The following is a 25,661-nucleotide window of genomic DNA, read 5'->3' as shown; positions in this document are numbered from 1 at the left end:
GCCATCTTTGGTACATTCAGCAAATTGCACCTCCAGCAATATCCAGACTTCTAAACGTTTTCTTCCTCCTCTATCTTCTCAACTCCCTCACATCAAAACCTCTATGTCTCCTATAAGATGTATGATGGTATGGGACCACCTCTCAGGTATCATGGTTATATGTGCCCATCATATCCCTTTTCTAGAATAGAATATAAGTTTCATGAGGGCTGGGTTCCTGACCCATCTAAACTTGGTGTGATCTTCAGTGATCATCACAATGTTCTTTACCTAGCAGGTGCCTCTTAAGAAATGCCTACTGTATTCAATTGGAGGTTGTATTTGAAATCCAAGTGAAGGAATACTTTTACCTAGGGGGAAGAGAAGCAGGTAGAAGATTTTAGACCCTACCTTCACTATGGCAGTATTATAACTAATACACGGGAATTCTGGAATTACATAGGGCAAGAAGAATGCATTAATGTTATTAAGACTAAGATATTCCACTATGATCAATTAGTTTCTAAGTCAAATTACTTAATTGCTCCAAATATATGGTGATTAAAAAAAAAGAGAAATGAAAATGATTTGGTTAGTTTAGGGTTTGTTTACATAAGTCCTCCAAACTTGCTTTTAGGAGCCGTTTTTTTTTTTTTTTTTTTTTTTTGCTACTGAACAGTGATTTAACTAGATGGCTAGGGTACCATGTAGATGTTAGAGCCCCATTTGCAAAGCAGGATGGGATATAAGAATTAAGTCCAGGAGGTATATCAGAGGAGTGTCATATGCTTGTGTCCAATTCTCTTACCTCATTTGGAGGAACAATGGCAAATGGTTTGATGATGGCAGCTAATGGTAGTTGAGATTGCTTGGCCATATCTGAAGTAGATGGGAAGCAGTATGTTGTACACCGGATATAACGAGGACTGGCATTCCCTGAAACATTCATAAAGATTTATTTTTAAAAAAGTGAAAAAATACATCCTAAAATGTATACATTAAAAATAACAATAGAACTAGCCATCCATTTGGGAAAAATCAACTGGATGAAGAGTGCATATTATTGTTTTTCAATTGTTTTCAGTCTTATCTGAGTCTTCATAACCCCATTTGGGTTTTCTTAGCAAAGATACTGAAATGATTTGTCATTTCCTTCTCCAACTCATTTTTTCAGATGAGGAAACTGAGGCAAACAAGGTACAGTGATTTGCTTAGTCACGTAGCTAGTAAGTATCTGAAGCTAGATTTGAACTCAGGAAGATAAATTTTCCTAGCTCCAGGCCAGGCACTCTATCCCACTGCACCACCTAGTTACTCTAAGGAGTGAATATTGTCATGCATAATAACTACAACAATGCAAATAAAGTTATTGTGGAAAAGTAATTCTGATTGAATATAACAATATCGATATCCATTGCCATAGTTAATGAACACATCCTTTCTTTCTGTTAATAATAAACTTTTGTGGAAGATATATTTTATAGGAAGGTTTATCTGAGTGTTGGCTGGGAAGTATCTGATGTATCAAAGCAAAATACATAAATGATTTTTAAAGGCTGTATATTAAACAAAAGGCAGCTAAGTGGCACAGAATTTGGCTTAGAACCAGGAAGATTCATCTCTATGAGTGTGTGTGATCTTGAGTAAGTCACTTAAGACTATTTGCCCCAGATTCTCATCTGTATAATAATCTAGAGAAGGAAATGGTATAGAACAGTACAATGAGAAATCCAGGGACCTGAGTTCAAATTCTGATTCTGGTACGATCTGGGTTACTTTGGAAAATTATTTAACCTACTTAGGTCTAATTTTTCCAATGTGTAAATGAATAAGTTGAACTAGACAGTCTATTAGGACCCTTTCAGCTCCAAATCCATAATTCTATAAATTAGAGCGTGAGGAAAAGAGGGGCCAGATCAACTTTGGAAATTCCATAGCACTTTTAATGATCCTAAGATGGCCCTGCCATCAACCCAATCATTATTCTCATGATGTTCTTGTAAAACATACTGGTCTCAAGACTGCAGATCATAGAATGCTAGGTCTAGAAAGAACCCCTGAGGTCACCAAGAATAGTCCCCTATTTGACAGACAAGGAAACTGAGAACTAGAGAGGTGAAGTCATACAGATACAGCTAGTTAATGTCTAAGGAAGGATCTGAAAGGGGGACTTTGGTACTCCAAATCCAGTACTCTAAAAAGCAAAAGAAAGACAAATAGCGACCTATTCTATCCCTTTGCATGAGTGTAATACACTGTTTACATATTCAGACTTTGTTGATTTGGCAGCTAAGTGACATAGTAGATAGAGTGTTGGACCTGTATTCAGGGAGACCTAAGGTTAAATCTTGCCTCTGTTACTTACTAGTTGTGTGACCTTGGACATGCCATTTATTCTCTGTCTGTCTCAGTCTCCTCATCTGCAAAATGGAGTTAATAATAGCTTCTACTTCCCAGGGTTATTGTGAAAATAATGTGAGATAATATTTATAAATCACTCTGTAAACCTTAAAATGCTATATAGCATTTATATTATACTTATACATGACATACAATACACAACCCTTAACCCATTATATATTTAAATTATATGTACTATAGAGGCTTTATACCTATAAATGCTAGCTATTATTATTAATTGGTTTTGCTGGGTTTTTTTCTCTTTTTTCATTTTTAGAAATATGCTGTATTATATAGGATTGCTCCCTAGGAGAGGATAAGAGAAAAATACTGGGAAAAATTTTGATGATGTAACAAAAAAAAGAGATAAAAATAAAATGTTATTTTTTTTTTAAAGAAAGAAAAATGATGGGTTTAAGGAGGATAAGGGAGGGGTGTAACCAATATGAATTCAGTACAACAAATGGAAGAAAAGGTCACTGGCCCAACTGAAAGAAACAGAGGAGATTAACATAAGCCAAGAAAGTGATCAGTGACTCTGTTGGGCATCTCCACATCCAAAGATCATAGACCCACTGTGATCAGTGACTCTGTTGGGCATCTCCACATCCAAAGATCATAGACCCACTGAAGTATCAGAATAACTTTAAAGCACACATTTAGAAATGGCTTTTGTTTTCTATGTAAGAAAATGAGAAAGTATCAAATTGTACCTTAAAAATGACATTTCCCTACAAACTATCTAATCAGTTACCATATTGTGTCTAGTTTGGCTAATGGGGCCAAGCAGAAGAAAGCTAATCTCCTTTTCTATGAGACAATCCATTCAATCCTTGACTATAGCTCTTCTGTGCTCTCTAAATCTTCTTGGATCCCTCACTATCTTGGGCACTGTCCTCTGATTATATTCCAATGTATCCATATTCTTCATAAAATGTGCTATCTAGAACTATACAATCCTCTAGATGTGGTCTGGATAAGGCAGAGTGAGTTAGGCTATCTCTCCCCTCATTCTCTGCCACATTTGTGATACTCTAAATTCACATTTTCTTAATGCAGCCCAAGGTAATAAGAATTTCAAATAGCAAATCAGCAGTTAAAAGAAATGGTCTTAGAGACTCATTTACCTTCTCATTTACAAGCCAAAAAACAGAGGACCAGAACAATTCATTCAACTGCTTAAGGTGACACTGTGAATCTGGCAAAGTCTTCTGACTCCCAGTCCATTAACTGTTATATATAATATTGTTTTATATCTATTTATCTATATATATTATATACTATACTAACATAATATATAATATATTGTACATGTATATTTTTATTTATTATATACTTATATACTGATATTTATATACTACTAGTAATTGTTATATATAAAATACAATTATTATACCATGTTTTTCATGACTAAGGAACTTATTTTGGAAATACACAAGTGAAAATATATCGATCAAAAAAGGAGAAATTATAAATTAAGGAAGTAAGATTTGGAAAGTTTTCCTAAATGACTATTTCTTTACATTTAGCTTTAGCTTAATATTATTTGCCATAGGGTAGAATTCGGCATTGTGACCCCAGTGTTCACCCCCAGTTCCTGGCATAGCTGAAAGAATGCTTTTTTGGTTTCATTCATGAATTGGTTCAATAGTATGGATAATGGCTCCAAGGTATTTGTTTTTAGCAAGTTATCCCAACTCTAAGAAGTCCAATAATAATAGCAATAAAAAGAAATACCTTGATCTTGGATCATACAGTCTGTGGTTACTAGAGGAGGAACCTGGCCTCTTATGTTGGTAGCATAGACTTGAGCACTTCTGGTGGATCTGTCATTCTCAATCACTTGAATCTGACAAATGAGAAACCCACACCAAAAAGTAAGTATTTTCTTAATTCATTTTTAAAAAAGATTCAGTAATTTATTATTATTATTTTTTTTTTGTATCCAGAAAAAGGAAGATGGTCTGATGGCTAGAAGCTGGTAGTCACAGAGACAGAAAACTAGGTTGAATTTTCCTGCTATGTACAATTTGTGTGTCTCCAAGCACATCTCTAAACCTATCAGTGCCCAGCCAAAACTATAATTTGCAAAAAAGGCATATTTTTTCTCAATAGTATTTTATTTTCCCAAATTCACATAAAAATATTTTTAACATTCATTTTTTGTGAGATTTTGTGTTTCAAATTTTTCTCCCTCCCTCCCTTGTATCTCCCCTCCCCAAGGCAGAAAAAATCTGATATAGGTTAAACATGTACAATAAAGGTATATTTCTTCGTGAAGAATTTCCTACACTTATAAAACAAATGAAAACAACTACAATCAAAGCCTCAAAGAAAAATGCTACTTGAACCTAAGACCAAAACGAATTCTTTAAAGAATTAAAGAGATAAAAGTGGTAGAAAAAAATTGGGGAAAGAAATGAAAATAATACAAGGAAATTATAAAAACATGATTAACAGCTTGATAAAAGAGGCAAAAACATACTGAAGAAAACACCTTGAAAAACAAAATTATCCAAATAGAAAAATGGGCAAAAAAATCACTGATAAAAATGTTTCTTTTAAAAGTAGAATTGGTCAAATGGAAAACGAGGTACAAAAACTCATTGAAGAAAATAATTCCTTAAAAATCAGAATAAAAAAAATAAAAAACAAAAAATCAGAATTAAGCAAGTAGAAATTGTTGACTCCATGAAAAGTCAAGAAATGATAGTTAAAAGAATGAAAATATAGAAGAAAATTTGAATATCTCATTGGAAAAACAGCTGATCTGGGAAATAAATATATGCAAGATATTAAGAATAACTGGACTACCTGAAAGCCAACAAAGTGCCTACTCATTATATTTCAAGTAATTTTTAAAAAGGAGTAAAACAGAAATTGGAAGAATCCACTGATCACCTCCTGAAAAAGATCCCCCTCATTATATACCTCAACAATGAGGATGTATTCTGATGGAAGTGGCTCTCTTTGAGAAAGAGAGCTAATTCAGTTTCAGCTGATCAAAGATGGGCAGAAGCAGCTACACCCAAAGAAAGAACACTGGGAGATGAATATAAACTACTTGCATTTTTGTTTTTCTTCCCGGATTATTTATACCTTCTGAATTCAATTCTCCCTGTGCAACAAGAAAGCTGTTCGGTTCTGCACACATATATTGTATCCAGGATTACTGTAACCTATTCAACATGTAAAGGATTGCTTGCCATCTGGGGGAGGGGTGGAGGGAGGGAGGGGAAAAATCGGAACAGAAGTGAATGCAAGGGATAATGTTTTAAAAAATTACCCTGGCATGAGTTCTATCAATAAAAAGTTAAAAAAAATAAAAAAAAAAGAAAAAGACCCCCAAATGAAAACTCCTAGAAATATTATAGCCAAATTTCAGACCTCCCAGATCAAAGAGAAAATATTACAAGAAACCAGAAAGAAATCATTCAAATATCATGGAGCCAGAGTCAGGATCATACAAGATTTAGCAGCTTCTATGTTAGAAGCAGAGGACTTGAAATATATTGGGAAGACAAAGGAACTGAGATGACAGCCAAGAATGACCTACACAATAAAACTAAGTATAATCCTTCTGGATTATTTAATGAATATTTAATGAAATGGCAGACTTGCAAGTATTCCTGATGAAAAGATCAGAGATAATTTGACATCAAATGTAAGACACAAGAAAACTATAAATAGGTAAACATGAAAGAATAATAATAAGGAACTCAATAAAGTTAAATTGTTTATTTTCCTATATGAAAAGATGACACATGTAACTGGCAAGAACTTTATCCTTATTAAAGTAATTAGAAAGAGTCTATATAGACAGAAGACATGGATGTTTGTTGATTATATAGGGATGACCAGGAAAAAAATGGAGTGAGAAAGAGGAATGCACCAAAAAGGGGGAAAAGGAGAGGTAGAATGGAATAATTTTTCTCACATAAAAATGTAAGGAAAAGCTTTTATAGTGGAGGAGGAAATGGGGGTGGGGGGCAATTCTTGAATTTCATTCTCATGATGAGTAGTTCAAAGAGGGAAGCTCAACTGTGTACATAAATCTTCTAAGCCAACAGAGAAATAGTAGGGGAAGGGGATAAGAGTTATGGGGGCAGAGAGGAAATAATAAAAGGGAGGGTAGATTAAGAGAGATAGTATTCAGTATCAAAAAAGACTTTTGAAAAGGGAGGGGATAAAAAGAGAGAGCAAAGGATAAGAAGAAAATAGAAGGAAAATATACAATATAATTGTAAATGTGAATGGGCTAATCTCATCTGTAGTGAAAGTGGATAGCATAATAGATTAGAAGCCAGAATTCAACAACAATATATTATTTTCAAGAGACATCTTGAAGCAGAAACTTACATAAAAAGTTAAGATAACAGACTGGAACAAAATCTTTTATGCTTCAGCTGAAATAAAAAAAAAAAGGCAGGATGGCAGTTATGATTGCAGACAAAAGAAAAGCAAAAAGAAACCTAATTAAAAGAGATAATCAGGGAAACTACAATTTGCTAGAAAATAACATAGATGAAGCAATACAAAAATGTTTATAGCAAGTTTTTCTAATAAAGACCTTATTTCTCAAATATATAGGAAACTAAGTCAAATTTATAAAAATAAGAGCTGTTTCTCATTCGATGAATAGTCAAAGAATATGAATAAACCATTTTCAGAAGAAATTAATGCTAACTAGAGTCATATAAAATGCTAAAAATCACTATTTATTAGAGAAATGAAAATCAAAACAACTCTGAAGTATTACCTCACACCTATCAGAAGTGACAAATGCTGAAGGAAATAATAACAAGAATAAATTGTTGGTAGAGTTGTGAAGTGGTCTTATTCTTGTAGACAAGAGTTTGGAACAATACTTAAAGAGCTATAAAACTGTTTGTACTCTTTGACCCTAAAATATTATTACTAGGTCTATCTCAAAGAGCAAAGGAAAAGGTAAAGGACCTATACACATGAAAATTTATAGTAACTCTTTTTGTGGTGATAAAAAATTGGAAATTGAGGGGAAGTCTGAACAAATTGTAGCATGAGTACTATTATGCTATAAAAACTGAGGAGGTGTTTCAAGAAAAAGATGGCAAATCCTAAATGAACTGATGCAAAGTGAAGGGAAAAGGATCAGGAGATCATTGTGCCAGTCTTTATGCCCTAGAAGTCAGTCATATTGGTCTACCTGCTCTTGTTTAAACACTACAACACTCCATTTGCTGCCTCCATATGTTGACACTGACTGGTCCAGCATTCCCTCCTAACTTGATTGTGAGAATTCTGGATTTCAGAATGTCACCTCCTTCAGGAGGCCAGTACTGGTTCCCCCCCTGCCCCTACCCCAGATGGTAATTCCATTCCTTCTTTTTTCTTTTTAGTTTATTTTTAGTATACATTGTTTTATGAGTTATGTTGGGAGAGAAAAATTAGAGCAAATGGGAAAAACCATAGGAGAGATTAAAAAACAGAAAAAAGTGAACATAGCATGTGTTGATTTACATTCAGTCTCCTTAATTCTTTCTCTGCTTGTAAATGGCATTTTTCTATCCAAAGTCTTTAGATCACTGAATTACTGAGAAGAATCAAGCCTTTCATAGTTAACTATTGCACACTCTTACAATTACTGGGCACAATGTATTCCTGCTTTTGCTTGTTTAGCACAGCATCAGTTCATTAAATCTTTCCAGGCCTTTCTATGATCAGCTTGTTCATCATTTTCAAAATATTCCATTACCTTCATATACCATAACTTATTCAGTCTTTCCCCAAATGATGGGCATCCACTCCTTTTCCAATTCATGGCTACCACAAAAAGAACTGCTACAAACATTTTTACACATGAGGGTCCTTTTCCCTCCTTTATGGATTTTCTTGGGATACAAACTTAATAATGAGTACTATCCCTTCTAAGGTTATGTTTGATCTACTCTTTGTTTACAGTATATGTTGTGATTTATAGATGTCATTTTCAGCGTTAGAAGGCAAGCCTCTTGAGGACAGGAACTGGTTTTCCTTTTTCTTTATATCCCCTACAATTAGTACAGTGTGAGGAATCTAGGAAGTGCTTAATCAATGCTAGTTGATTGAGCTTATGAAATAAAGACAATATCCATGTGGAACTAATAAGCAGACTTTTGGTAAGCTCTGATGGACACTGCAGAATTTTTATGTGCAATTTTCTTCCATTATAAACCTTAACATTAATTTGAGATTTATGACATCATTGATGCAGTTAGTTTTATGACAACAAATACAATTCAATCTCAGCTTTAAAGTGGAAACAAAAAAGAACTTAATAATAAAATCTGGCTTAAGTCCAGTGGTCTTTAACAGGTATGAATGAATGCTAGGTTGTGCATGATGGAACTATGAGAGTGTCATGATAAAGTTGGCTAGGGAATATTTTATGTAATTTCGACTATTTGTTATAGAATCAAACAATTTTAATTTTGACTGAAGCAGCTGATCAGTGGGCCTAGAGTCAGTCTGAGTTCAGATTTGGCTTTAGACACTCATTCATTGTGTGATGCTAGACAAGTCACTTAACCTTAGGTGCTGAATTTGCCAAGCAAGATAGAATAGAGAGAGAAGAGATGAGGACCTAGGGCAAAATCTTGGAGGAACAGTCATGGTAAGTGGCTATAATCTGAATGAAGCACCTGCAAAGCAGACTCAGTGGTTAGATGGATTGGAGGAGAAAACAGTATCACAAAAACCCAGTGAGACGATAGTATCCAGCAGAGAAGATGACCGTTAAAAGCCATAGAAAAGTCAAGTAGACTGAAGAAGGGGAAATGATGATTGGATTGGATAAAAAGAGATCACTGATAGATTTGGAGGAAGCATTTGGAGTTCAAGCAGATAGAGAAGGGTTTGGAGAACAAGGAGAAACCAAGAAGTCAGGGAAGGGAAAATAGATGGCCTGAGAAAGAACTGAGAGAATGGAAGTCACAGTGAGAAAGAAGAAGGAGAGGGATTTTGTGATGTAAGACTAGATGGAATGATAAAAGATAATGATAAGATACAGGAATTTAAGAGTTAGTGGAGAGGAGGAAAGAACACTTATAGGTGGTCAAAGATATGACCATCTCTGTGTATAATGGAGGTGGATGTGAAAAGGAAGAGTAGGTCATGGGAACTGAAAAGATTAAGGAATTGGGAAGTCAGGGCATTCAAATGAGTCTCAGTATCCATGCTGAAGTCTGCTAATAAAAGGACAAGGGATGAGGAAGATAGAAAGACTGGGAACTAGTCACTGAATTCATTAAGGAAGGAAAAAGAATGTGCAGGAGGGTTGATAAATAATAGCCACCAAAATAAGAATAAGAGGGTAGAGGTAGTCAATAAGTTTGTAGTCAAAAAATATGAAATGACTTTGCTGAAGACATCTATGTTGGGTAGATCATCTAAGAGACATAGACAACAGTCACAAGGGATGACAAAGGAGTGAACTGAGTCCATTCAAAAAAGATTGCAAATACATCAAAATGGACTTCAGATGCCTTTGCTCAGAAAAATGATTACTTACTGGGCTTGGGATAGAGTCTGGATCAAGCTTCTTTGGAGGCTGTGTTGGCCCAGCCAACTGTGCAGGGCCACCAGGAAATCCAACAGGGGAAGTCAGCTGAGCTCCAGGCATCTGGGGAGGCCCATAATTAGTCCCTTTAAAAACAATGAGATAAATATCAGTTTTGACCATCTCAGACTAGGTGAGCCTTTGTCATCTCCAGATATGAACAAAGCTGCTTTTAGCCTTCTGTCTATCCCTTAAGTTTAAAATCTCCAAGTATCCCAACATCTGCCAGAAGTAGAACACATAAAAGGACAGATATAGAGTTGGATTTATAATTTTTAGTAGTTGAGGGAACTCCCAGGTGAGGAAATTTTCTCTGCCAAATTCTCTAACTAATAGTTTTGAGATTTAGTGCAATAGGAAGTTAAGTGATTTACTCAGAATCACACAATTAGTAATGCCCAAAGTGACATTTGAGGCTTCCAGGTCTTACTGGCAAGAAATTACAATTACAGCTCCCAAAGTTAGCTCCCTATCCACTACATCCTATTGCCAATAAAGAAATATAGGAACCAAAAACAGGACAACCAACAATAACCTCTAATGAACAAGTGTCTATCTTCTCTGCCCTAATTCTTATATATGAATATACTGTGGTACAAAGCATGCTTAATAGTCTTCCTTTAATAGGGCAGCCAGGTGGCATAGTGTATAAAGGACTGGGCCTACAGTCAAGAAATTCAAATCCTGCTTCAAATACCTACTAGCTGTGTGACATTGGTTAAATTATTTAACTGCTGCCTGATCAGTTTCCTCATCTGTAAAATGAGGATAATAATAGCAGCTACTCCCAAGGTTGTTGTAAGGATCGAAAGAGACAATGTTTGTGAAAATCTTCGCAAATTTTAAAGTCCTACAAAAATTCTAGCAATTATAAGATCACTGGTTCTGAAATCAATGAATGTGGATTCAAATCCTACTTCACTAGCTGTGTGATCTTAGGAAAGACACTCTACTTTTCTGTGCCTCAGTGGACTCATCTGAAAAATGAGGGGATTGAATTAAATGGCCTCTAAAGTCCTTTGTAACTAGGGCTCTAATTCCATTTTCCTTGCAGCTTTCTAATCCTTTAACAGCAGCAATGATTGTCACAATTGGCATTGCAAAATTCTCATAAAAGAGTTCTCTATGGATGACCTTGCTGAATTCCCCGAGACAGGCAGGAGAGAGGCATTTATCAAGTCTTTCAGCAGTATGTGAGAAACATATATAGCTATCTCTTGGTTTAATCCCTTTCACTAAAGTTGCTGTGGTTCAGAATGATAGCCCAGCTCTAAAAACCAAGGAAAATTATAGATGTATGGTCATTTAACCTATTTTTCTTATGAAAGAACCTTAGCTTCAAAATTCTACTAGAGATATCAAATATAGCTAACACAAAGCTTTCTTCTATATGTAATTAACTGATCCTTTTATATATGGACATTCTGGCTGCTGAGAGGGACAGAAATAGAGGCTATGCATAAGAAAAACTGATAAAATCAGCTAGAGAAGAAACACAGATAAAATGTTGAGGAGAGACCCAGATTGTATGTTATGAGGACTGCCTGAAGGAAATGCATTATTTCAGGTAAGCAACCTAGAAGGGCATTGTGGTCTATCAGCTCATTTGCATGTAAATGTTTTCAGTGTATTAAGGGCTTTAACAGAGAGAGAATAATTCAAATTACTGTTTGTAAACTAGGGGAAGATAAAATTATGACTATTAATGGTCATATCTAAGAGAAATTGTGAATGAGAATTGGACCTGTGATCTCATTGGTAGAAGGAAAGGTGAGAGAGCTATGAGGAAAGTTGTTCTCCTGCTAAAAGTTAGCATCTTTTCTGAATCTTAGGGTCCTGGGATGTTGCCTAATGGAGCTTAAATTTTTTTCATTCATTTTCCCTTTTGTCCAAGAAATATTTACATGACTCCAAGGTATATGAATATATAAAATAGGTATACAAATCAAACATTTATTGATTATAAATCATAATTTTATGACCCCTACATTCAGTTATGAGACCTTTATATGGGGTCATGAGCTGCAGTTTAAGAAGCTGGATTCTCGAGCATTGTGAGGTTAAATGATTAGCTCAGAGTTAACCAGCCAAGATAAACCTGCAGTAAGTCTTTTATTATTATTATTATTATTATTATTATAGCTTTTTATTTAAAAGATATATTCATAGGCAATTTTTCAGCATGAACAGTTGCAAATCCTTTTGTTCCAACTTTTCCCCTCCTTCTCTCCACCTCTCCCCCAGATGGCAGGTTGACCAATACATGTTAAATATGTTAAAGTATAAGTTAAATACAATATATGTAAACATGTCCAAACAGTTATTTTGCTGTATAAAAAGTCGGACTTTGAAATAGTAAACAGTTAGCCTGTAAAGGAAATAAAAAATGCAGGCAGACAAAAATAAAGGGATTAGGAATTCTATGTAGTGATTCATAGTCATCTCCCAGAGTTCTTTCCCTGGGTGTAGCTGGTTCAGTTCATTACTGCTCTATTGGAACTGATTTGGTTCATCTCATTGTTGAAGATGCAGTAAGTCTTAAACCCAGATTTCCAGATCAGTTCTCAGCCCACCACACTCTTATACAAAGTAAAGATTATGATTCTTCCTGCTTTTGCTTTCTAATGAATATATACTATGACTATTATTACTTTTCTCTTATCATTTAGTAAATGATTTATTTTAAGGGTTAATGTCATTATAGAACAAATGGCCCCAAAGGAAAAATATGAGTAAGAGAAGATGCCTCTTTCTTCCCCTTGTCCTACACTTCTGATCGCTCCAGAACTGCGGATAATGGTCCATGGGTGTGGAACATAGAATATAATGCTAGATTTTTGCTCATGGACTCCACTGCCTCAGTGGGTGAGCCATGACTGTGACCAGGTCATATATATAAATGTCAAACATATTAATGGAGCCAGAGAAACCTGGGCTTCCTCTTCAGTATTTTCCTCAAAGGTAATAATGCCATTCTTACCTTGCTGAGGAGGATATCCAGGGCCTGGAGGTTGCCCTGGAAGAGGCAGAGATGGAAAATTGGCAGTGGGAGGGCTGGATCCAGGGAGTCCATCCTGCCTGCTTCCTGGTGGCAATGAGGGAGCAGTGCTGAGACCGTTGTGTGTGCTTGGTGGAGGTGGAGGTATCCGGGGGCCTGGCTGTAGAATGGATGGCTGGGGCAGCTGTGGAGGACCTTGGAAAGATGCTGCTGGAGGTGGGGCTGGAATGCCCGAGGAGCCCGAAGCCATGCCAGGACCTGTACAAAGACATCAGGAATGATGTGAAAAAGAACTGAAACCAGCCTCTAACAGCCTGAAACTTTGATAAAATACCTGAGTTCTCCAGTCACTCAATATTAAAGGCCCAAGTCTTTGTGATTCTCATGAGCCTATACTGTAGAAGGTATTCCTCCCTCTATGACATTTTCAGAGCAAGAATTTTAGAACCCTGCAATCCAAGAAGATGGAAGGAGAAATTGTCTCTTATACAGAGTTCAAGCAAATTGGGCACAACCAAGCTGTGTGTCCTCCAAACACTGAAATGAACCATTTAGATGATGATTGAATGTTAATTCTAGAGGCAAATGTGGTCCTCTAGCCTGCTACAGGTTAAGATCCTGTTGGAACTTGGGAGGAGTTGGCCCCATACTCCTATGCCCCCAGAAAGGACCAAAGTGAGCAAGGAAACAGTGGTGCAGATCTGGGTGAGTCCGCCTTAACTATGGGCCCTTAGATAAAAAGAGCATAAAAGCAATTCGTAGGACTTTGACAGGGAGATCTCGAGATCCCAGGAACCTCCTTGCAGATTGCTTGCTTTCAAGTCTTTTGCCAGTGGCTTTTACTTGCTTTTATTTTCATGTGCTACTTTTTAACTGCTTTGCCACACTACTTTTACCTTGCAGTGTTTATGTGCGTATGTATGTACATCTATATACACATATTATTTATTAAGGAAATGGATTAATGGAATCTTCAAGCTCTGAATGACCCATTGTACCAGATATTGAACAACAATGAGGCTGCTGTCCATCCCTATTATTTAACAGATGAGTTCCTTGAGACTTAGAAGAATATAAAGTCCCACAGGATGCATTAGGCAGAACCAGGGATTCTCTCACCCAAATTCAGAATTCTTTCTACTACACCATCTTGAAATCCTAACAAAAGAAAACCATTCATAGGAATGGAAAGGCAGAGTGAGAACAAAGATTGAGTATGGAGCCAGAGGAAATGGACTCATGACCTGTTGGTCATACAACTCACTGTATGACTTTAGCCATATCATTTACCTTTCCTGGGACTCACTTTCCTCTTTTGTAAATTAAAGCAGGGGGCTTCTGAGGTTCCTTATAGCTCCAAATCTATGAAACTATTCATTCTGTACCATAACTTAAAAATCAACTGTTGGTGTTAACTAATTTAACCTCCCCAACCCTCATAGCCTTCCTTATAAAGAGTGTAATCCAAATAATTTCCCTGTTTCTGAAGTATCCTTCTAATGCCTTTTTTTTTTTTTTGCTGAGGCAATTGAGGTTAAGTGACTTGCCCAGAGTCACACAGCTAGGCAGTGTTAAGTATCTGAAGCCAGATTTGGACCCAGGTCCTCCGGACTTCAGAGCCGTGCTCTATCCATTGGGCCACCTAGCTGCCCACCTTTTAACTCTTAACCTAGGATCTCAGTTCATTTCTGAACTGTTTCTATAGTTACTTCCCAATTCCTCCCCTTTCCTGGGGAGTAAACTCCAGATGGAAAATAGCTTGCTGGGGCATCAGGTGGGAAAAAGGATACACAGTCAAAAGACTGTGAAGTCTATATTAAGGCCAATCAGGAAAGGAAGAGATTTTGTGTTTCCTCTAGAATATCCAAGGGGTTTACTGGTTGAATGACTACATTCTTGCTCCCTGTCCAATTTTTCTTCTGGCTTACTAAAAAACAAAACAAAATAGGCTTTGGAATTAAAAGAAAATTAAAGGCTTCAAGTCTCATCATCAAAAAAGAGTTAAAGATGAAGACCATGGACAAGCAGAAAACAATTTTTAAACCTAGTTTACATATACATATATATGTTTGTGTAACTATGTTTGTGTGTATATATATATACGGCCCATATACATAGGTATTAGCACATATATATTATGTATTATACATGTACTTTTTTTTTTTCATCTAAAAGGTTTAGGGACTTCAAAAAAAACTTGTTTAACAATGACAGTGGTTCTGAATGTTTTTCAGCTATCTTATAGACTATGTGATCTTCTGACCTCTTTTTCCCCAAGAAAATGTAATCAGTCAGTGAGAACCTTGGTGTTCTTTTTTGCTGAGGCAGTAATGGAGCAATATTTTTAGATTTATTAAACATCAGGAATAAAATGTACTCTCCAGGATAAGCTCATCACTCCTAAATTCATCTACATGCTGCTAATTCCAACCTTAATTGACACTGTCTCCCTAGGTTTCCTCTCTCCTCTGATTGGAGGATAGAGCACTAAACTCCTCCCAATGCCTTCCTTTTTACAGGACAGAAGTAGACTCTCAGCTCTTTCTACTTTGCATTTGCTGTTCTACCAGGTTTCAATTCCAAGGAACAAAATGGCCCCATATCAGTTACTCCTTTATGTTTCTTCACCTTTTCTTGCCTCCTTTTGTGTATTGTCTCCCTTTTAGATTATAAATTCCTTGATGCATGGACTGCCTTTATGTTAGTTGTATCCACAGTGCTTTAATGGGCAGAGAGGTGGGACAATGGATAGAGAGCTCGTCCTGGAGTCAAGAAAATCTGAGTTTAAATCTAACCTCAGATACTTATTAGCTATGTGACTCTGGGCAAGTCATTTCACTCTGCTTGACTCAGTTTTCTCATCTGTTAAGTGAGCTGGAGAAGAAAATGGAAAATCACTCTAGTATCTTTGTCAAGAAAACCCCAAATGAGGGTACAAGGAATAGGCACAACTGAACAACAACAATAAAAATCTCCCATGCCTTGTGGAATTTCTGGAACATGGTAGGCACTTTATAAATGTTTACTGGATTGATTTGACTTCCCTATGGCTGTTGAATTACCAAAGGACTTAACTTTTAAGACACTTCTCCTTCCCTCCTTCTCTCCCTTCCTTCCTTTTTATGTAATCTAAAATTAGCTAATAATAATCAAGATCATAGCTAAAATGAATAGAGTGCTTTAAGTTTTGCAAAGCACTTTACAAATATTATCTTATTTATTTTCTCAACAATCCTGGGAGGTAAGTATTATTATGATGATCATTTTACAGATTTGGAAACTGAGGCTGACAGAGGTAGAGTAACTTGCCCAGGATCACATGGCTAAGCTAATAAGTGAGGGAGAATTTAAACTTAGATCTTCCTAACTGTAGGCCCAGCACTCTATCCATGGCACCACCTAGCTGCCTATAAGAAAATGTTATTTTAATTGCACTTTTCTTCCCAAATACAATTGCAAAGTGGCAACAGAGTGTGGACCACAACATAGTATTCTCACTCTTTTTGTTGTTGTTTGTTTGCATTTTGTTTTCTTTTGCAGTTTTTTTCTTCCTTCTTAATCTGATTTTTCTTGTGCAGCAAGATAACTATATAAATTTGTATACATATATTAGATTTAATACATATTTTAATATATTTAATGTATTGGACTACCTGCCATCTAGGGGAAGGGGTGGGGAGAAAGAGGGGAAAATTCGGAACAGAAGGTTTTGCAAGGGTCACTGCTGAAAAAATGATCTATGCATATGTTTTGTAAATAAAAAGCTTTAACAATATACACACACACACACACACATATATACATATATATGTAAAAGAATTGGGAAAAAAAGAAAAAAAACAAAATACAATTGCGAGAGGCAAGAATAATAATATTAAGTATTGACATTTATAGAGCACTTTAAGATTTGCAAAGCATTTTGCAAATATTGCCTTGTTTGATCCTTACAATGATTCTCTCTACACTTGTGCTTTCATTGATTTCCTTTCAAGCCTCTGGAAAAAGATTTTCAGTTTTTGTAAGATCACCTAAAAGCAGAATGGTTCATGGTCCTACAGTGAAACTTGGCTTCATATCCCATCTCTGACATTCCATAGGTCATTTTAGTCTTGTCTGACTCTCTGTGACCCCATTTGGAATAGCCCAATTTCTCTGAAAATCAGAATAGATGAAAGGGGTCTAAGGTGAAAAAGTCTGAAAAGGGAGCTGAAGCCAGATTGGGATGGGGTTTAAATTCTTGGCTGAGGAATCTGTTTTCTCCCTTGGCAAGAAAAAAGCATTGAAGAGTCTTCAATTGGAGTATACCATAAACAGATCTGTGTTTTAGGAATATTGCTTTGTTAGCTGTATAGAGGAAGGATTAGCGAAGAGATAACCTGGAAGCCAGTAAAAAGACCAATCAGGAAGCTATCAGAATAGTCTAGGTCTAAACCAGGGTGGTGACTGTCTTGGTAAAATAAAAGAGATGGAATTGAAAGATATTGTAGAGATAGAATTAACAAGGCTTAGAGAGTGATTGCTTATGTGAAATTAGGAAGAAGGAAGAATCCTGGGTGACCTAAAGCTATGAATCTAGAAGAATCTTGGCACCCTTAATCAAGGAAGAGCAATTTGGATGGAACCCAATAAAGATCAGTTTGTTTCAGTTTTGTTCAGGTCAAGATGCCAATGGCAAAATCAAATGGAGCTGTCTACCAGATAGCTGGTAAAGCAGGACTGAAATTCAAGAGAGACATGAAAGATAGCTATATGTTGTGAGTCACCTTCAGAGAAATGGTAACTAGACTCCTGGGAGTTGATGAAATCACCAAGATATAGTGAAAGAAGAGTAGAGGACCCAAGACTGCAGGGAGTTGAGATATCGAATATGTGAAGAACACTGATGATGTTTTGTGATACTGAACTCTATATACAAAATTACTGAGGACTAATTTTTAGTTTTGTTCTTATATAAAAGGATGACATAAGGTCAGGAACAGAATCAATTGTTTAATCAAAACAAATCTTATTGTTTTCAAAGTTTGGAAATTCAATTAATAGGATAAAATAATAGTGGGGTGATTTTTTTTAGATGAAAATATCTTAAGTACATTGTGAATTCATTTTAGGAATGAAGTATACAATATATTATACTTGGAGAACTAGTGGCTTAACAAGGCTACCACTATTTAGTGCAGGACTCAATTTATCCTAAATGATTAGAAATGACCATATTCTGAGTCATTTTTGATAAATGACTTTCCCCTTCTTTTTCTCTACTTTTCATATAAGTTAATAAATCAATAGGCATTTGTTAAATACCCACTATATGCCAGGTATTTAGACCATACAAAGACAAAAATCAAGTAGACTCTGACCTTAAGGAAGTTATATTTTTAACCAAATAGTGTTAATATTATTGTGGAAAATAATATTCACTACTCTTATTTTAGGAACTCACAGGTGGTAGTATGGCATATAGGACAGAGTGCTGGACTTGGAGAAAGAAGGATGTGAGTTCAAATCTTGCCTAGAATGCTTCTTAGCTGTGTGAACCTGAACAACTTGCTTAACTTCTCTGAATCTCAATTTTCCTATCTGTACCATGAAGGTATTGCATTCAGTGGCCTCTAAGGCCCCTTCTGGCTACTCTATGATTCTATGCTAGATCAAGGTCCATTAGCTGTTGCCCTCACCCATAAAAACAATTTAGCATATGAATGAGCACTGAAAAGGAAGAATTCACCATTACCGTAATTGTGAATTTGCATGGCACCAAGTTGATGACCCAGTTGAGTGGTGGCAGACGTGGACACAGGACTTGGGTAGGATGCTGGTGGGTAGGGAGGGACAGCATTGTTGACAGGTGGAAGGCCTGGAAACCTGAGAAGAGAGAAGAGTTGGGTTTAGATAGTAATAGAAAGGATTTCACAAACACATCATTTGGAAGATTGGAATGATTCTTTAAAGTACATATATCCCTGGCAATGTCTTGAAAAGACATCTGGAAATAGAAGATTGTGGGAGGAATCCCAGATCTGCTTCTGGTTGTTGTTGGTCCATCATTTTTGAAGAAAACCAATGACATATTGGGGTAATATCTTGACTTGTGCGTGAACTAGATTTGAGTAAGGCAGAGTTGCTATTTACAATCTGCTTGGTCTTCATTCCTCTGGTCTTAAGTTTTGTCATCTTACTATTCCAGCTTAAAATATATTACACAATGACCTAAAATTCAACATATTCAAAGGTGACTTCATCTGCTTTCCCTGAACCTTCTCTTAACTTTGTTATCCTGTTGATGGCACACCATGCTTCAGTCACCTAAGACTTGGTAGAGGACAGATGGAGAAAAAGGGCCCAGCCACCCCTTTCAAGAAATCAGAAGGGGGCAGGGCCTTGCCCCCATACAAAGTTGTTCTCTAGAAACTAAGATTGAAGAGGTGAGTGAAAGAAAAAAAAAAACTACTTAATGCAGTGAAGAAATACCATGGATTAGAAGAATTCTAAGATAATATTCCCAAGGAAAAAAGTTATATCACAATAAGTTTGTAGAACCTTAAAAAAAGAATAAATTGTAAAAAGGGACTCCAAGAGTAGGTGAAAAAAGATCTGAAACAAGAGATAAAGAATGAAATTAGAATATTTGGCAAGAGAATAGTTTAGAATCAAAGGTGAAAATCCTTAGGCAAATAATGGCTACACCCTTCCAAGAAAAATAGAATAAACTGCTCAATAATTCAATGAACAACAAGAAATACTAGAACAAAACCAAAAGAAGAAAAAACTAGAAGACCACGTGAGGGATGTAGTAGCTAAAGGAATGGATCTGGAAAATCAGAAAAGGAAAGAAAATTACTAGACTCCCTGAAAACCATGATCACAGAAAAATCCTAGATGCTATATTTTATATAATCATAAAGAAAAACTACTTAGAACTATCATTAACAGAGGGCAAAGTGAAAAAAGAAAGAATCCATCAATCATCTCCTGAAAGAAACCCGAAATTGAATGCACTCAGAAATGTCATAGGCCAAATCCATATATTCCATGTCAGTGAAAACATATGATAAGCTTCTAAGAAAAAAGAGATAAAATATCAAGGAACTATTAACAGAATACACCAAGATATAGTGCAGATACTATACAGAAAAGGAAAAATTAGACTATCATATGACAAAAGGCAAAAAAAGGCTTTTTATCAAGTATAACAACCTAAAAAGCTGAGTATAATATTGAGGTAGGGTTGGGGGAGCAAGAGAATAATGAGCCTCCATAGAATAAATGAATTTAAAGCATTCCTGTTATAAAAAACAGATGGGGTAGAATATCTGAAATGTAATCTCAGAAAACTAGAAAAACCTAGACAGATAAATACATTTAAGCAATTTGCAGAGGTTAAATGATGATCACAAATTCATATATGATTAGAAGAAGATGAAACCATTGTTTCTTTAGAATTCTACTGTCATCAGTGGAGGGGGATAAAAAAAACAAAAGGGTCTGGTCTTTTCCTGTTCTCTTTCTTTTAGATGAGTAAGAAAAGAGACAAAACAAGGAAGAAATAGAAACTTAATATTTCTTCACATTAGGGTACGTCTAAGAAGAGCATGTATACATGAAAGCTGGGGTGGGGAGATCAGGAATCCCATAAACTTCCCTCCTATGGAAAATGAAGTTGAATATACATGTACATACATACATACACAGCATTTATAGGAATACATTAAAGTCAGTTGCAAAAATGCAGGAATGGGAAAAGAGAAAGGAAAGATGGAAGATAGATCTAGGAAAAGGATGACCAGAAACTGCAGGCCCCCATCACAACTAAACTATTACAACTGGTCTGTCTCAAGTCTCTCTCAGCAGCTGATCTTACACTGCATACAGCACTAAGCTTGAAGTTAGAGAGATCTGAATTCAAATTCGAATTCATACACTTACTAGTTCTGTGAACATACAATTTACTTCTGTCTGTTTCAGCTTCCTTAATTGCAAAATATATATAATAGTAGTATCCTTATGTAGAGTCATTATAAAGACCAAATGAAGTTCAGGCAGCTAGATGGCACAGTGAATAGAACACCAACCTGAGTTCAAATTTAGTCTCAGATATTTAACACTTGCTAGTCATGTGACCCTGGACAAGTCACTTAACCTTAATTGCCTTGCCCTCTCCCCCTCCCCCCCCAAAAAAAAGGATCAAATGAAGTAATTTTTTTTAAGTTATTAAGGTAAGGCTTGGCATATAGTGAGTACTATATATATATACTTATTGCTTTATTCCTTTTCTTCCTTTCCACTTTAGTCTTTCTTTTACTTAACACTGTCAAATTTATCTCCCTAAACTATATCTGATCATTATCAATATATTTTAGTGGCTCCTTATTGGCTCCAGCATCAAATTTACAGCTTCTGTTTGGTGTTCAAAGACCTCCTAATCTAGTTCCTCTCCATTCTTTTCCAATTTCTTGCATGTTCCGCCCTCCTCATCTCATCCCCATTCCAGTACTCTATGATCCGATGATTCTTGCCTTATTGTTCCTCTATCTCCCAACTCTGAATGTTTTCACTGGTTGTTCCCCATGACTGGAATTCTCTCTCTTCTCATCTCTATTTCAGTGCTGTTGAGTTTGTTCAAGCCTCAGCTAAAGTCCCATCTTCTACAGAAAACTTTGCCTCGTTCTTAATCTTACTGCCTCCAACTCATATCTATATCCTGTTTGTATTTTGTTGTTTGCATGTCATTTCCCCCATCAGACATTAGATTGTGAACTTTTGGGGGCAGAGACTATCATTTACCTTTCTTTGTATTCCTAGCACTTAGCACAGTGTCTGGCACTTAATAAATATTAGTTGACTGACAAGTAAAAGAAAATTCACTTAGGGAAGGCTGACTACATAGGACAGAAAAAGAATATTAATAGCATTGATATAGAGATTTAAGGTTTACAAATTTGTGATGTTTGCAAATGATATCATTTGACCCTCATAACAACTGCATAAGACAGATATTATTCTTCTTTTACGGATGAAGAAACTGAGACTGAATGACTTCTGACTTGCCCAGTTAAATAAGTGTCTGGACCAGATTTGAGTGCAGGTCTTCCTGATTCCAAGATCAGTCACTCTCTCTACTAGCTGCCACCTCACTGCCCTCAAGAGAAGAGAGCACAGGAGCAGGGCCAGACAACTAAAATTATAGATTATTATAGTTGATCCTATTCCCTTTCCTTCTTCACTCCCCCACCCCCTTTTTTTTTAATATAGGAAGAATGGGAAGGACCCTAGAGAGAAAATGCTAGAATGTAATGGGAAAAAAAAAAGTCTAACCATAATAACCATGAATTTGGTTGGAGTAGGTTCTTGTATAAAACAGGAGAGTGCAGCAATATGGATTAGAAAGAAGGAATCAACCATAGGCTGTTTACAAGAAACACACTTGAAACATGATTCATACAGAATTAAAATGGTAATTGGTTAGAACAGAATCTATTATATCTTGGGCCAATCTCAAAGAGCTGGAATAAAAATAATGATCTCAGGCAAAATAACAATAAAAATGCCCATGGTTAAATGAGATAAGCAAGGGAACTACATTATGCTTGAGGGCACCACAGATAATGAAACACTATTACTATTAATTATGAAAATGTTGAATAGCACACTTTAAGGAAGTACTAAGTACTTCATAGAAAAGATGGTTGAAGTAGAAAAAGTAGACAATAAAACAATAGTCATTGGGAAATTCCATATAATCTGTTAAAACCTAGGCAAATCTAACAAAAAGATAAACAAGAAAGAAATTAAATATCTAGATTGAATGTTAGAAGAGTTACAAATATTAAGATTGGTGATTGCTGAATGGTAATAAGAAAAACATATAGGATCCAATTTTACATAGCATCTCTACAAAAATTAAACTTGTATTAAAGCAAAACCATAACAACAAACCAACAACCTGATAAAAAGGCATTAAACACTTTACTGACCACAACTCAACAAAATTATAATCAATATGAAGAATTTTAAGAAAGGAACAAGACATACATGGAGACTGGATAATATAATCCAAAAGAATGATTCACAGAAATAAATAATTTTGTCAAAGAAAGTGACAATGAGATACTGTAACAAAACTCTTGTGATGGAGCCAAAATGATCTTTAAGAGAATAATTATATCTCTAAATAGTTTCATCAATAAAAGAGAGAAAGCAAAGATCAATGAACTGGAATGGAACAAAAAAAAGGTTCCATAAAAGCATTCAATTAAAAAATTCCAAATAAACACAAAATGATGAAGAGGTAAACAAAATTGAAAAACAAAAACCATTGTATTAACAAATACATTGAGGACTTTTTAAAAAGGCAAACCATTAATTTGTTTTAAAAAAAGAAAGAAGAAAATTAAATTACCAAAATTTTTTAAAAATGAAAAATGAATATTTTAATAAAAGAAGAAATTGTCAGAAACTCAAGTAAATGTCAATAAATTCGATACTTAATGAAAATGCATAATTAAGAAGAATAAAGAATGAAAAACTTTTATCAGCCTAAACTCAAAAAAAGAGGAGAAATTGAACTAGACACAAATGAATTTCCACAGGAAAAAACCCATTCCCAAATGAATTTAAAAGCAAATTTTATCACATATTCAGAGAATAATTACCTCTAATATTACACAAATGGTTGCCATAATACATTTGTTAAACTTCTCTGAGACAATATTTGTATAAAAAATACTTAGCACAATATCTGGCACATAGAGAGTACTATATAAATGTTCACTTCCTTTCCATTTCTTTCTTCCATGAGACAAATACCATTCTGATATGCAGACAAGAGAAAGATAAAGCAGAGAAAAAAAGTTTAAACCTTTTATTTCTAATAACTATTGCTGAAAAACTTTTGAATGAAACATTATCAAAAGGGCCTATAGCAACAATTAGAAAAATTGTTTACTAAGACCAGTGTGAATTTATATTAGGAATGCAGGTTTGGTTATGGAAACTATAGGTATAATGGGTCACACCAGTAACAAAAACATTTAAGTCATGTGATTTTATCAAGAGATGCTAGAGATACATTTGATAAAATGCAACAAATGGAACAAAGGGATCAAGAATCTGAAGGAAAATAAAGGGGGAAAAGTGAGGAGAAAGGGGATCTGTCAGTATCACATAATAAACATGATCAAAATTTTTTGGCAATGATTTAAAAGTAGTAAAGTTGATCAGTGGATCAGATTTGATAAACAATACTTAGGAACAAAACAAACACATTATTGTATTTAGTAAATCCAAGGATACCAACTACTTTGGTAACAACTATCTGACAAAAACTGTTGGGAAAATTGGAAAGTAATCATTCACTAGTTAGATTTAGGCCAACATCTTACACCTAATAACAGAATAAAATACAAATGAATACATCCCTTAAACAAGAGATAAAAATGAAGATTAAAGGGATAATTATATTACACAAAATTGAAGAACTTTTGCATAAACAAAACCAATGCAACTAGAATTAGAAGAGAATCAGTTAATTATAGAAAAAAGTTTTTTCAGCAAATATCACTGATAAAAATCTAATATTCAAGATATCCAAGGTAATTGAAACACATAAATAAGAATAATTATTCACGATCTCAAAAGTTTAAAAATAAGTTCACAATAAAGAACAAAAATAAGTTCTTTACCAATCTATTGTGAACACAGAGACTAAGAAACAATGAATGATAGAGTTAGGTCAAGGAAAATATATAATATTTTCCAAGTTTTTACATTACCAACCCAAAAGTTACACACACACACACACACACACACACACACACACACACACTAGATCACTAAGACAAGACATTTTATACCCTATATTTAAAGAACATGATTCCAAAAAAAAAAAAGGGTTTGAAATAGTGACATGAATACAAGATTGACACTGGTTTATTAATATAAACTGAATTAAAGGAGAACTTAAAGAAAGATCAACATATCATTCCAGAAAGAAAACCAATACTGATATTACACATAAAGTGATATAAGGTAGAGCCAAAGTAAGACTTAGGCAGAAATTTATAATTATATTAGCAAAAGAGAAAGATACAATAAAAAAATTGAGTTTTTATTCTATCTCTTGAATCCAACAACTTAGCAAAAACAAAGTAACAAACTACCAGGAAACAAAAAAGAAATAAGCAAGATCTGTACAATTAAAAATAGAAGATCAATGGATACAGTAATGAAATGCAAGTGCTGGGTTTTTTTTTTTAGAAGACCAACAAAGGAAAATAATAAGCAAATCTAAGGGGAAAAAGGATAAAGCAAATCCAAATTACCAGAATGTTAGAGAAAGGAGAGATTACAATGAGGGCAAAGAAATCAAGAAAAACATCAGAAAGCGTTACATACAAAAAAAATCTATGCCAAGAAATCTGAGAAGCTAATTGAAATGGATGGTTAACCACAAAAGTGCTGACAATAAGAAGGATCTGAAGCTGGGAAGGCATGCTAAAGAAAATGAAAAAGTTACATTATTATACTGGATGAAAGTAGAAGATCAAAGAAAGAACAGAAAGAATTGGGGGGGGAGGGCGGCTTTAGATAGAGCAACAATAAAAGATGACAAAACAGGCTGAATTAATTAATTCTTCTCTTATCTCTGCAAAGACTATTTTTGGAAAGAAAGGTCAAAATGGTCAATAGAGAGTGGCTACAGATAAAGACTAA

At 35.1% G+C, this 25,661-nt stretch overlaps 1 protein-coding gene across 3 annotated transcripts in view; it reads right to left on the bottom strand.

The window, feature by feature from the left end:
- SEC24D (SEC24 homolog D, COPII coat complex component) overlaps positions 1 to 25,661 on the bottom strand; it is a 117,675-nt gene that overhangs the window by 75,026 nt on the left and 16,988 nt on the right. For all 3 annotated transcript variants that reach the window (XM_051965828.1, XM_051965827.1, XM_051965829.1), the window contains exons 4-8: positions 18,685 to 18,815; positions 12,936 to 13,211; positions 9,908 to 10,041; positions 4,117 to 4,228; positions 788 to 915 (exon numbers count right to left, since the gene is read on the bottom strand). In XM_051965828.1, the coding sequence (XP_051821788.1) occupies positions 788 to 915; positions 4,117 to 4,228; positions 9,908 to 10,041; positions 12,936 to 13,211; positions 18,685 to 18,815 (781 nt within the window). The remainder of the gene's footprint in view (positions 1 to 787; positions 916 to 4,116; positions 4,229 to 9,907; positions 10,042 to 12,935; positions 13,212 to 18,684; positions 18,816 to 25,661) is intronic.

The sequence above is a fragment of the Antechinus flavipes genome, chromosome 6 (genome assembly GCF_016432865.1).
Source record: "Antechinus flavipes isolate AdamAnt ecotype Samford, QLD, Australia chromosome 6, AdamAnt_v2, whole genome shotgun sequence".
Classification (NCBI taxonomy): domain Eukaryota; kingdom Metazoa; phylum Chordata; class Mammalia; order Dasyuromorphia; family Dasyuridae; genus Antechinus; species Antechinus flavipes.
This window is presented reverse-complemented; position numbering and strand designations above follow the sequence as displayed.